Here is a 12,511-nt window from a genome sequence, read left to right as displayed (position 1 = left end):
GGGGTCCCCGGGGGGGGGGGGAGGGGCTGCTGGGGGGAATGGGGGGCTGGGAAAGTGGGGGGGTCTGATGGGGGGGAAATGGAGGGGCTGGGAAAGTGGGGGGGGTCTTGTGGGGGGGAGTGGGGGGGAAGGGGGGGCTGGGGAATTGGGGGGGGCTGGGGGGAATGGGGGGGCTGGGGGGGGAAGGGGGGAATGGGGGGGCTGGGAAAGTGGGGGGGGTCTTCTGGGGGGAGTGGGGGGAGGGGGAGGGAAGGGGGAAGGAGGGGGCTGGGGAAGTGGGGGGGGCTGGGGGGGAAATGGGGGGGCTGGGAAAGTAGGGGGGTCTTCTGGGGGGGGAGGGGAAGGGGGGGGCTGGGAAAGTGGGGGGGGCTGGGAAAGTGGGGGGGGCTGGAAGTGGGGGGGAAGATGTGGGGGGGTTGAGAGGTGGGGGAGGGCTTCACCCTTCACTGACACTGCCCCCCCCCCCCCCCCCCCCCCCCGCGCCCCCCCCCCCCCCCCCCCCGCCCCCCCCCCGCCCCCGCCGGCACAGCTCCTCCTCCGGCAGCGCCGCCCCCCCCCCCGGCAGCGCCTCAGCAGGAAAGCGGCTTCATCCGCCAACCTGCTGCTGCAGGGGGGGAGCCCCGAGAGGTGGGGACCCCCCAGCACCCCCGACCCCCCCCAGCACCCCCAACACCCCCCAGCCCCCTCCAGCACCCCCCCAGCCCCCCCCCAACACCCCTCAGCCCCCCAAACCCCCCCCCAGCACCCCCGACCCCCCCAGCCCCCCCACCCCCCCAACGCCCCCCAGCACCCCCAACCCCCCCAGCCCCCCCCAACCCCCCCAGCTCCCCCAACCCCCTCCCAGCCCCCTCCAGCACCCCCCAACCCCCCCAACCCCCCCCAGCCCCCCCAACCCCCTCCCAGCCACCCCAACCCCCTCCTAGACCCCCCAAACCCCCCCAGCTCCCCCAACCCCCTCCCAGCCCCCTCCAGCACCCCCCCAACCCCCCCCCAGCACCCCCAACCCCCTCCCAGCCCCCCCAAACCCCCCCAGCCCCCCCAACCCCCTCCCAGCCCCCCAGCACCCCCCCAACCCCCCCCAGCCGCCCCAAACCCCCCCAGCCCCCCCAACCCCCTCCCAGCCACCCCAACCCCCTCCTAGACCCCCAACCCCCTCCCAGCCCCCCCAACCCCCCCCAGCTCCCCCAACCCCCTCCCAGCCCCCTCCAGCACCCCCCCAACCCCCCCCAGCACCCCCAACCCCCTCCCAGTCCCCCAAACCCCCTCCCAGCTCCCTCAACCCCCCCCAGCCCCCCAACCCCCTCCCAGCCACCCCCCCACACCCCCCCCGGCACCCCCAAATCCCTCCAGCGCCCCCTAAACCCCCCCAGCCCCCCCAGCCCCCCCAAACACCCTCCATCCCCCCCCCCCCAACCCCCCCCCAACCCCCCTGGCTCCCCCCCCCCCCCCAAAGCCCCCCAGCGCCCCCCCCCCTCCCCAATTGACGCCACCTCTCCCTGGCAGCCGCCCGAAGGAGCCCACCCTGAGCCCAGGTGGGTGCTGGGGGTGGGGGGTCATTTTTGGGCTGGGGGGTCATTTTGGGGGGGGGGGTGGGTTGATTTTGGGGGGGGGTGTAACGTCGTTTCCCTCCGCAGGGTCGCGCCGTGGGAACTACAACCTGGGTGAGGCCTGGGGGCACCTGGGGGGGGGGGAGGGGAGGGGGATTTGGGGGGGGGGGGGCCATAGGGAGGGGGTGGGGGCCTTGGGGTGACCCCCCCCGCCCCCCCCTCCCCACAGAGGGGGTGTCGGTGAAGATGTTCCTGCGGGGGCGCCCCATCACCATGTACGTCCCCTCGGGGCTGGGCCCCTACGGGGGGCTTCGGGCCGAGCTGCCCCCCGAGCGCCTCCAGCTCGACTGGGTGTATCCTGAGCCCTGGCAGGGGTCCCCGCGCCCCCCCATCCCCCCCACCCCCCCCAAATTTGGGGCCCCCCCCCCCAGCCCTGGTCCTGGCCATGTATTGGGGGGGGCGGCGGGGGGGGGGCTGTGGTGCCTGGGGGGGCTCCATTCCTTTCTGGGGGGTCCCCATGCCTCCCTGGGGGTCCCATCCCTCTCTGGGGGTCCCCATCCCTCCCTGAGGGTCCCCATCCCTGTCCCCATCCCTCCCTGGGGCTCCCATCCCTGTCCTTATCCCTCCCTGGGGGTCCCATTCCTCTCTAGGGGTCCCCATCCCTCCCTGGGGGTCCCATCCCTCTTTGGGGGTCCCCATCCTTCCTGGGGGGTCCCCATCCCTGTCCCCATCCCTCTTTGGGGGTCCCATCCCTCTTTGGGGGTCCCCATCCCTCCCGGGGGGTCCCCATCCCTGTCCCCATCCCTCCCTGGGGGTCCCATCCCTGTCCCCATCCCTCTCAGGGGGTCCCCATCCCTCCCTGAGGGTCCCCATCCCTGTCCCCATCCCTCTTTGGGGGTCCCATCCCTCTTTGGGGGTCCCCATCCCTCCCTGGGGGTCCCCATCCCTGTCCCCATCCCTCCCTGGGGCTCCCATCCCTCTCAGGGGGTCCCCATCCCTCTCTGGGGGTCTCCATCCCCCTCCCCCTCTTCCTCCCTCCCTGGGACTTCCCCCCTCCTCCTCCTCCCTCCCCTCCCGGTGGGGTTTCCCCCCCTATGACTTTGGGGGGGGGGGGGCAACCCTCCCTTCTCCCCCCTCCCCCCCCCCCCCGTTACCCCCCCTTAACGGCACCCAGTTACGGGTACCGGGGCCGGGACAGCCGCTCCAACCTGCACGTGCTGGGCTCGGGGGAGCTGATTTACTTCATCGCCTGCGTCGTCATCCTCCTCCACCTGCCCCGCCGCCGCCAGCGCCACTACCTGCGCCACAGCGACTGCGTGCGCTGGTGAGACACCCCCCCCCCCCCGCAACCCCCCTAGGGGTGGGGAGGGGGCGCCCCGGCTCCCAGCCCCCTCCTCAGTATCCCTATCCCCGTCCCATCCCCCACAGCCTGGCGGTGCATCCTGACCGGGTGCGGGTGGCCACCGGGCAGGCGGCTGGTGTCGATAAGGATGGCAAGGTGGGGGGCGGGGGGGGGAATGGGGGTGGGGGTGGCATTGGGGTGGGGGCGGGGTGGGATTGGGATTGGGGTGGCATTGGGGTGGGATTGGGATTGGGGTGGGATTGGGGTGGGTGGGATGGGATTGGGGTGGGGTGGGATTGGGGTGGGGGTGGGATTGGGATGGGATTGGGATGGGGATGGGATAGGTATTGGGGTGGGGGTGGGGTGGGATTGGGATTGGGGTGGGATTGGGGTGGGATGGATGGGGATTGGGATTGGAGTGGGATTGGGATTAGGGTGGGATTGGGGTGGGGTGGGATTGGGATGGGATAGGATAGGATTGGGATGGGGATGGGATAGGTATTGGGGTGGGGGTGGGGTGGGATTGGGATTAGGATGGGATTGGGATTAGGATGGGATTGGGGTGGGTGGAATTGGGATTGGGGTGGGATTGGGATGGGGATGGGATAGGTATAGGGGTGGGGGTGGGGTGGGATTGGGATTAGGGTGGGATTGGGGTGGGATGGATGGGGATTGGGATTAGGGTGGGATTGGGGTGGTGTGGGACTGGGATGGGGATGGGATAGGTATTGGCGTGGGGTTGGGGTGGGATTGGGATTAGGGTGGGATTGGGGTGGGGATGGGATTGGAGTGGGTGGGATTGGGATTGGGGTGGGATTGGGATGGGGATGGGATAGGTATAGGGGTGGGGGTGGAGTGGGATTGGGATTAGGGTGGGATTGGGGTGGGATGGATGGGGATTGGGATTAGGGTGGGATTGGGGTGGTGTGGGATTGGGATTAGGGTGGGATTGGGGTGGTGTGGGATTGGGATGGGGATGGGATAGGTATTGGGGTGGGGTTGGGGTGGGATTGGGATTAGGGTGGGATTGGGGTGGGGATGGGATTGGGGTGGGTGGGATTGGGATTGGGGTGGGATTGGGATGGGATAGGATAGGGACTGGGATGGGGGGGATTGGGATGGGGGTGGGATGGGATTGGGATTGGGGGGGATTGGGGTGGGGGTGGGGTGGGTTTGGGATTAGGATGGGATTGAGGTGGGTGGGATTGGGATTGGGGTGGGATTGGGATGGGAATGGGATTGGGGTGGGGTGGGGTTGGGATTAGGATGGGATTGGGGTGGGTGGGATTGGGATTGGGGTGGGATTGGGATGGGAATGGGATTGGGGTGGGGTGGGGTTGGGATTAGGATGGGACTGGGGTGGGGGCGGGGTGGGATTGGGATTTGGGTGGGGGTGGGATTGGGGTGGGATGGGATGGATGGGGATTGGGATTGGGGGATTGGGATGGGGATGGCATAGGTATTGGGGTGGGGGTGGGGTGGGATTGGGGTGGGGAAGGGAACTGGGATGGCACTGGGATGGGGTGGGATGGGGTGGGGGTGGGGATAAGGGGGGCTGTGGCTGGGACAGGCTGGGACGAAGATAAACCAGCAGCAGCGAACGGGCCGGGGACCACGGATGGGGGAGAGGTGGGGGTGGGGGGGCTGGGGACACATGTCCCCCACCCCCCCCCTGCTCCCCCTGCCCCACCCCCCACCCCCCCACCCCTCCCCCAGCCGCTGCAGCCCATCGTGCACATCTGGGACTCGGCCACGCTGCTGACCCTGCAGCAGATCGGGCTGGGCAGCTTCGAGCGGGGGGTGGGCTCCCTCGCCTTCTCCACCGCCGTGAGTGCAGCCCCCCCCCCTAAACACCCCCTCCCCTCCCTCTACACCCCCCTCCTCACCTTTTTCCGCCCCCCCCCAGGACCAAGGTGCCTACCTCTGCGTGGTGGACGACTCCAACGAGCACATGATGTCGGTGTGGGATTGCGCCCGCGGCACCAAGCAGGCGGAGGTGAAGGTGAGAAAACACCATTGGGGGGGGGCGTGTCCCCAAAATTTGAGGAGGGGGGGGAGGGTCCCAGCAGGTGGGCTGACACCTTTTTTTCCCCCCCCCACCCCCCAGAGCACCAACGAGTCGGTGCTGACGGTGGAGTTCAACCCCCAGGACAGCGGCAGCATCATCACCAGCGGCAAATCCCACATTTATTTTTGGACCTGGAGCGGGACCACCCTCACCAAAAAGCAGGGAATCTTCGGGGTGAGTTGTGGAGGGGGGGGTGGGGGAGGGGCTGATGTGGGTTTTTTTTTTGATCCCTGCTTTATTTTTTTTTTTTTAAAAAAAAAAAGAAATATAAGAAACCCAAATTCATCCAATGCATCATCTTCGACGCCGCCGGGGATGTGCTGAGCGGCGATTCCGAGGGCAACATCCTGACCTGGACCAGGGATGCTCGGACCCCAGGGAAAGCAGGCAAAGGTTAGGGGGTGGGGGATTGGGGGGGAGGGGGTGGGGAGACCCCCTCTCCCCTCCCCCCCTGAAGCTGATGGCGGCTCCGTAGAGACGTACCAGATCGGGCAGCAGACGCGGGCGCACGAGGGGAGCATCTTCGCCCTGTGTCGCCGGAGGGACGGGACGGTGCTGAGCGGCGGCGGGAAGGACCGCAGGGTGGTCTGCTGGAGCCCCACGCTCGTCCTGCTGCAGGAGGCTGAGGTGGGGGCACGCGAGGACTCCCCCCCCCCCAAAAAAAATCCACCTGAGGACCCCAAAACCTGCCCCAGGGCTCCCCAGTATCCCCCCTGGCACCCTGAGCGCTTTGGGTTAGGGGTGATGAGGGGTGGGGGGGCGTTTTGGGGTGCCCCCCCCAGGTGATAATGATGGGAGGGGGTTGGGGTGCCCCCCCGGGGTGATCCTGATGTGGGGACCCCCCAAAACCCACCCAAGTACCCCAAAACCTGCCCCAGGGACCCCCCAAAACCCACCCTGCTCCCCCAGCCCCTCTGAGTGCTTTGGGTTAGGGGTGATGGGGGGGGGGGGCGTTTTGGGGTGCCCCCCCAGGTGATAATGATGGGAGGGGGTTGGGGTGCCCCCCCGGGGTGATCCTGATGTGGGGACCCCCCAAAACCCACCCAAGTACCCCAAAACCTGCCCCAGGGACCCCCCAAAACCCACCCTGCTCCCCCAGCCCCTCTGAGTGCTTTGGGTTAGGGGTGATGGGGGGGGGGGGCGTTTTGGGGTGCCCCCCCCAGGTGATAATGATGGGAGGGGGTTGGGGTGCCCCCCCGGGGTGATCCTGATGTGGGGACCCCCCAAAACCCACCCAAGTACCCCAAAACCTGCCCCAGGGACCCCCCAAAACCCACCCTGCTCCCCCAGCCCCCCTGAGTGCTTTGGGTTAGGGGTGATGGGGTGGGGGGGCGTTTTGGGTTGCCCCCCCCAGGTGATAATGATGGGAGGGGGTTGGGGTGCCCCCCCGGGGTGATCCTGATGTGGGGACCCCCCAAAACCCACCCAAGTACCCCAAAACCTGCCCCAGGGACCCCCCAAAACTCACCCTGCTCCCCCAGCCCCCCTGAGCGCTTTGGGTTAGGGGTGATGGGGTGGGGGGGCGTTTTGGGTTGCCCCCCCCAGGTGATAATGATGGGAGGGGGTTGGGGTGCCCCCCCGGGGTGATCCTGATGTGGGGACCCCCCAAAACCCACCCAAGTACCCCAAAACCTGCCCCAGGGACCCCCCAACACCCACCCTGCTCCCCCAGCCCCCCTGAGTGCTTTGGGTTAGGGGTGATGGGGGGTGGGGGGGCGTTTTGGGGTGCCCCCCCCAGGTGATAATGATGGGAGGGGGTTGGGGTGCCCCCCTGAGGTGATCCTGATGTGGGGACCCCCCCAAAACCCACCCAAGTACCCCAAAACCTGCCCCAGGGACCCCCCCAAAACCCACCCTGGTCCCCCAGCCCCCCAGAGCGCTTTGGGTTAGGGGTGATGGGGGGTGGGATTTTGGGGTGCCCCCCCCCCTGCGACCCCCCCCCTCCCTCTCCCAGCTCCCGGAGCGCTTCGGGGCCGTGCGGACCATCGCGGAGGGTCCTGGGGAGGAGCTGCTGGTGGGGACCACCCGCAACGCCCTATTGCGGGGGACGCTGACCACCGGCTTCACCCCCATCGTACAGGTGGGGTTGGGAAGGGGGGGGTGGGGGGTGGGGGAGGGGCTGGGGGTCGTGGGGATGGATGGGGGTGATGACCCTGGCCCCCCCCCCCCCCCCAGGGACACACGGATGAGGTCTGGGGTCTCGCCACCCATCCCAGCTCCTGCATCTTCCTCACCTGCGGCCACGACCGGCAGCTCTGCCTGTGGGACGGGCAGGAGCACGCGCTGGCCTGGAGCCTGGCGCTGGAGGTGGGGGGGGCGGGGGGGCTGGGGGGGGGCTGGGGGACGGGGGGGCGGGGGGGCTGGGGGGGATGAGGGATGGGGGGCGGGGGGGGAGGGGGATGGGGGGGATGAGGGATGGGGGGCGTGGGGGGAGGGGGATGGGGGGTAGGGGGGGCTGGGGGGATGAGGGAGGGGGGGCGGGGGTGGGAGGGGGCTGGGGGTAGGGGGGGCTGGGGGGATGAGGGAGGGGGGGCGGGGGTGGGAGGGGGCTGGGGGGGCTGGGGGGCATGAGGGCTGGGGGGGCGGGGGGGAAGGGGGATGGGGTTGGGGGGGGCTGGGGGAGATGAGGGATGGGGGGCGGGGGGGGAGGGGGCTGGGGGGGGGGGGGCTGGGGCGGATGAGGGATGGGGGGGCAGGGGGGGTAGGAGGGGGATGGGGGGCGGGGGGGGAGGGGGGGCTGGGGGGATGAGGGATGGGGGGCGGGGGGGAGGGGGGGCTGGGGGGATGAGGGATGGGGGGGCGGGGGGGGAGGGGGATGGGGGGATGAGGGGGCTGGAGCCTTGTGCTGGGGGGGGCGGGGGGGTGGGGGGGGCGGGGGGCTGGGGGGTGTGGGGGGGGGTACAGGGGGCTGGGGGGGCGCAGAGGCTGGTATAGGGGTACAGTGGGGGTGGGGTCCCTGTAGGGAGCCAGGGGCAGGTGGGGGGAGGGGCGGGGGGGGCAGTTGCCCCATGGTCTGACCCCCCCGCCCCCCCCCCCCCCCCCAGGACACGGGGCTCTGCGCCGATTTCCACCCGGGGGGGCAGGTGGTGGCCGTGGGGCTGCTGACGGGGCGGTGAGTGACGGGGGGGGGGGGGGGGCACGGGGGGGGGGGGCCACGGGGGGGGGGCCACGGGGAGGGACGTGGGACCAGTGGGATGGGGGGGAGACACGGGGGGGGGGGACACAAGAGGATGGGGGGGGATGGGGGGGAGGGACATGGGATCACAATGGGGGGGGGGGGGGACAAGGGGGGGACATGGGACCACTGGGGGGGGGGGGGACAAGGGGGGGGGATGACAATGGGGGGGGGCAGTGCCCTCCACCTGCCTGACCCCCCTCTCCTCTGTGTCCCCCGCTCCCCTCCGTGTCCCTGTGCCCCCGTGTCCCCCCCCATGTGCCCCCCCCGTGTCCCCCCCCCCACATTGTGCCCCCCCCCCAGGTGGCTGGTGCTGGACACCACAACGCAGCAGCCCCTGGGGGGGGGCTCAGATGGCAACGAGCAGCTCTCGGTGGTGCGATTCTCCCCGGGTGAGCCCCCAGCCCCATTTCCCCGGGGGGGGGAGGGGGGGAGCGACCCCCTAGGTGTTCCCCCCCCCCAAAAAAATGCATGTCCCCCCCCCCCAGACGGCTCCTTCTTGGCCATCGGCTCCCACGACAACTTCATCTACATCTACAGCGTCACCGAGGGGGGACGCAAATACACCCGCTTCGGCCGCTGCACAGTGAGAAATTGGGGGGGGGGGGGGGCTCTGGGGGTCCCCCCCGGGGTCCCCATCACCCCCCCTCCATCCTCCCCTCCTCCCCTCCCCCCCCCCCCCGCCTCCAGGGTCACTCCAGTTTCATCACCCACCTGGACTGGTCCAAGGACGGGCGCTTCATCATGTCCAACTCGGGGGACTACGAGATCCTCTACTGTGAGGGGGGGGGATTGGGGGGGGGATGGGGGGGCATGTCCTTACCCCTGCTGGGACCCTGCCGGGGCTGCTGGGACCCCCCCTCCCCCTGCTGAGACCCGCCCCCGGGCTCCTGGGACCCCCCCAGGGCTCCTGGGACCCCCCTCTTACCCTGTTGGAACCCCCCATTACCCTGCTGAGACCCCCCCGCAGGGCTCCTGGGACCCCCCCTTCACCCTGCTGGGACCCCCCCCTTACCCTGTTGGGACCCCCCATCACCCTGCTGGGACCCCCCCCCCCAGGGCTCCTGGGACCCCCCCTCACCCTTCTGGGACCCCCCCAGAGCTGCTGGGACCCCCCCCTTACCCTGTTGGGACCCCCCATCACCCTGCTGGGACCCCCCCCCAGGGCTCCTGGGACCCCCCCTTCATCCTGCTGGGACCCCCCCCAGGGCTCCTGGGACCCCCCTTACCCTGCTGGGACCCCCCCCCCAGGGCTCCTGGGACCCCCCCTTCACCCTGCTGGGACCCCCCCCCCCCAGGGCTCCTGGGACCCCCCCTCACCCTGCTGGGACCCCCCCCCCAGGGCTCCTGGGACCCCCCCAGAGCTGCTGGGCACCCCTTCCCCTGCCAAGGCTGGGGGCTGGTGGGCTCCCCACCCCTCCCCGGGTTCTAGGCTGGGGGGGGGGGGGTCTCACTTCCCCTGCCCCCCACCCCCCAGGGGATGTGGTAGGGGGCTGCAAACTGCTCCGCAACCGCTTCGAGAGCCGGGACCGGGAATGGGCATCCTACACCTGCGTGCTGGGCTTCCATGTCTTTGGTGAGTGGGGGGGGGGGGGGGGGGCAAAGAATTGGGGTGGGGGGGGGTCTTGGGGGTCCTGAAGGTCCCCCCTGACCCCACCCCCCCACCCCCCCCCCCCAGGTGTCTGGCCCGATGGCTCGGATGGCACCGACATTAACTCGCTGTGCCGGTCCCACCAGGAGCGCGTGGTGGCCGTGGCCGACGACTTCTGCAAAGTTCATCTCTTCCAGTACCCCTGCGCCCGCCCCAAGGTGGGCTGGGGGGGGGCAGACCCCCGGGGGGGGGAGGGGCTGGGCTGGGGGGGCTGGGGAGGGGGGCAGAGCACTTGGGGGGGGGCTGGGGAGGGGGGCAGAGCCCTGGGGGGGGGCTGGGGGGGCTGGGGAGGGGGGCAGAAGCCAGGCTAGGGGGAGCTGGGGGGGGTCCAGAGCCCCTGGGGGGGGCTGGGGAGAGGGGGGGCGTGCAACACGTGTGCAAGGGGAGGTGTAGTCGTGCAAGGAGAGGGCGTGAGCGTGCAACACGTGTGCAAAGGAGCAGTGACTGCAACATGTGTGCAAGGGGAGGGTGTGAGCGTGCAACAGGTGCAAGGGAAGTGTGGCTGCACCACACGTGTGCAAGGGGAGGTGTAGTTGTGCAAGGAGAGGGCATGAGCGTGCAACATGCGTGCAAAGGAGCAGTGACTGCAACACGTGTGCAAGAGGAGGGCATGAGCGTGCAACAGGTGCAAGGGAAGTGTGGCTGCACCACACGTGTGCAAGGGAGGTGTAGTCGTGCAAGGAGAGGGCGTGAGCGTGCAACACGTGTGCAGAGGAGCGGTGACTGCAACATGTGTGCAAGGAGAGGGCATGAGCGTGCAACACGTGTGCAGAGGAGCGGTGACTGCAACATGTGTGCAAGGGGAGGTGTAGTTGAGCAAGGAGAGGGCATGAGCGTGCAACATGCGTGCAAAGGAGCAGTGACTGCAACACGTGTGCAAGGAGAGGGCATGAGCGTGCAACACGTGTGCAAGGGGAGGTGTCGTGCAAGGAGAGGGCATGAGCGTGCAACAGGTGCAAGGGAAGTGTGGCTGCACCACACGTGTGCAAGGGGAGGTGTAGTCGTGCAAGGAGAGGGCGTGAGCGTGCAACACGTGTGCAAAGGAGCAGTGACTGCAACACGTGTGCAAGGAGAGGGCATGAGCGTGCAACACGTGTGCAAGGGAAGAAGTGTGGCTGCACCACACGTGTGCAAGGGAGGTGTAGTTCTGCAAGGAGAGGGCGTGAGCGTGCAACACGTGCGCAGAGGAGCGGTGACTGCAACACGTGTGCAAGGGGAGGGCGTGATCGTGCAACACATGTGCAAGGGGAGGTGTAGTCGTGCAAGGAGACGGCATGAGCATGCAACACGTGTGCAAGGGGAGGTGTCGTGCAAAGAGAGGGCATGAGCATGCAACAGGTGCAAGGGAAGTGTGGCTGCACCACACGTGTGCAAGGGGAGGTGTAGTCGTGCAAGGAGAGGGCATGAGCGTACAACACGTGTGCAGAGGAGCGGTGACTGCAACATGTGTGCAAGGAGAGGGCATGAGCGTGCAACACGTGTGCAAGGGAAGAAGTGTGGCTGCACCACACGTGTGCAAGGGAGGTGTAGTTCTGCAAGGAGAGGGCGTGAGCGTGCAACACGTGCGCAGAGGAGCGGTGACTGCAACACGTGTGCAAGGGGAGGGCGTGATCGTGCAACACATGTGCAAGGGGAGGTGTAGTCGTGCAAGGAGACGGCATGAGCATGCAACACGTGTGCAAGGGGAGGTGTCGTGCAAAGAGAGGGCATGAGCGTGCAACAGGTGCAAGGGAAGTGTGGCTGCACCACACGTGTGCAAGGGGAGGTGTAGTCGTGCAAGGAGAGGGCATGAGCGTGCAACACGTGTGCAGAGGAGCGGTGACTGCAACATGTGTGCAAGGGGAGGTGTAGTTGAGCAAGGAGAGGGCATGAGCGTGCAACATGCGTGCAAAGGAGCAGTGACTGCAACACGTGTGCAAGGAGAGGGCATGAGCGTGCAATACGTGTGCAAGGGGAGGTGTCGTGCAAGGAGAGGGTGTGAGCGTGCAACAGGTGCAAGGGAAGTGTGGCTGCACCACACGTGTGCAAGGGGAGGGTGTGAGCGTGCAACACGTGTGCAAGGGAAGTGTGGCTGCACCACACGTGTGCAAGGGGAGGTGTAGTCGTGCAAGGAGAGGGCGTGAGCGTGCAACATGTGTGCAAGACGAGCGTGACGGCGCAAGACGAGCGCACGTACATGCAACCCACGTGCAAGGCGGGGCTTGGGCGTGCGAGGAGCCGCCGACACGTGTGAACACGCGTGCTCACACACGCGCCCCTCCCCCCCAGGCGCCCAGCCACGTGTACGGGGGCCACGGCAGCCACGTCACCAACGTCCGCTTCACCCACGACGACGGGCACCTCGTCTCCCTGGGGGGGAAGGACACCAGCGTCTTCCAGTGGCGCGTGTGCCCCCCCAAGCCCACCGGGGGGGACCCCGACGCGCGCTGAGCCCCTCCCCCCACTTCCTTGGCTGCTTCCTCCTTCCTTATCTTCCTGGGGACCAAAGAGGGGGGGTGGGGGGTGTTTCCCCCCCCCCTCCGTTTTCACGCTGCACTGTGAGAGGCAACAATAAAGCCTGGGGTCAGGGGCCCGCCTCCGCCTCCTTCCTACCGCCGCGGAAGCGGCCGGCCACTTCCCGGAAGCGCCGGAGATTGCCGAGAGGTTGTTTCCCACCCTTTTCCGGAAGCGCTTCGGCGCTGGCGGAACTTACCGAGCCCCTTCCGGAGGAGCCCGAGGCGTCCCGAAG

The 12,511-nt window shown here is 68.9% G+C and overlaps 1 protein-coding gene across 1 annotated transcript; it reads left to right on the top strand.

Annotated features, from left to right (window-relative positions):
* Positions 1-513: 513 nt before the first annotated feature.
* Positions 514-12,339, top strand: EML3 (EMAP like 3). The gene is made up of 20 exons (XM_037374849.1): positions 514-627; positions 1,504-1,532; positions 1,635-1,661; positions 1,777-1,900; positions 2,722-2,871; positions 2,976-3,045; positions 4,606-4,716; positions 4,796-4,891; positions 4,997-5,131; positions 5,221-5,350; positions 5,433-5,584; positions 6,912-7,037; positions 7,133-7,264; positions 8,002-8,069; positions 8,436-8,524; positions 8,621-8,718; positions 8,823-8,910; positions 9,610-9,708; positions 9,811-9,941; positions 12,052-12,339. The coding sequence occupies exons 4-20, from the start codon at positions 1,794-1,796 to the stop codon at positions 12,211-12,213; spliced, it is 1,944 nt and encodes a 647-aa protein (XP_037230746.1). The 5' UTR covers positions 514-627; positions 1,504-1,532; positions 1,635-1,661; positions 1,777-1,793; the 3' UTR covers positions 12,214-12,339.
* The last annotated feature ends 172 nt before the right edge of the window (positions 12,340-12,511 follow it).

Source organism: Falco rusticolus, unplaced genomic scaffold (genome assembly GCF_015220075.1).
Source record: "Falco rusticolus isolate bFalRus1 unplaced genomic scaffold, bFalRus1.pri scaffold_54_arrow_ctg1, whole genome shotgun sequence".
Taxonomy (NCBI): Eukaryota; Metazoa; Chordata; class Aves; order Falconiformes; family Falconidae; genus Falco; species Falco rusticolus.
The sequence above is the reverse complement of the archived record's forward strand: the minus strand, read 5'-3'. Positions and strand labels throughout refer to the sequence as shown.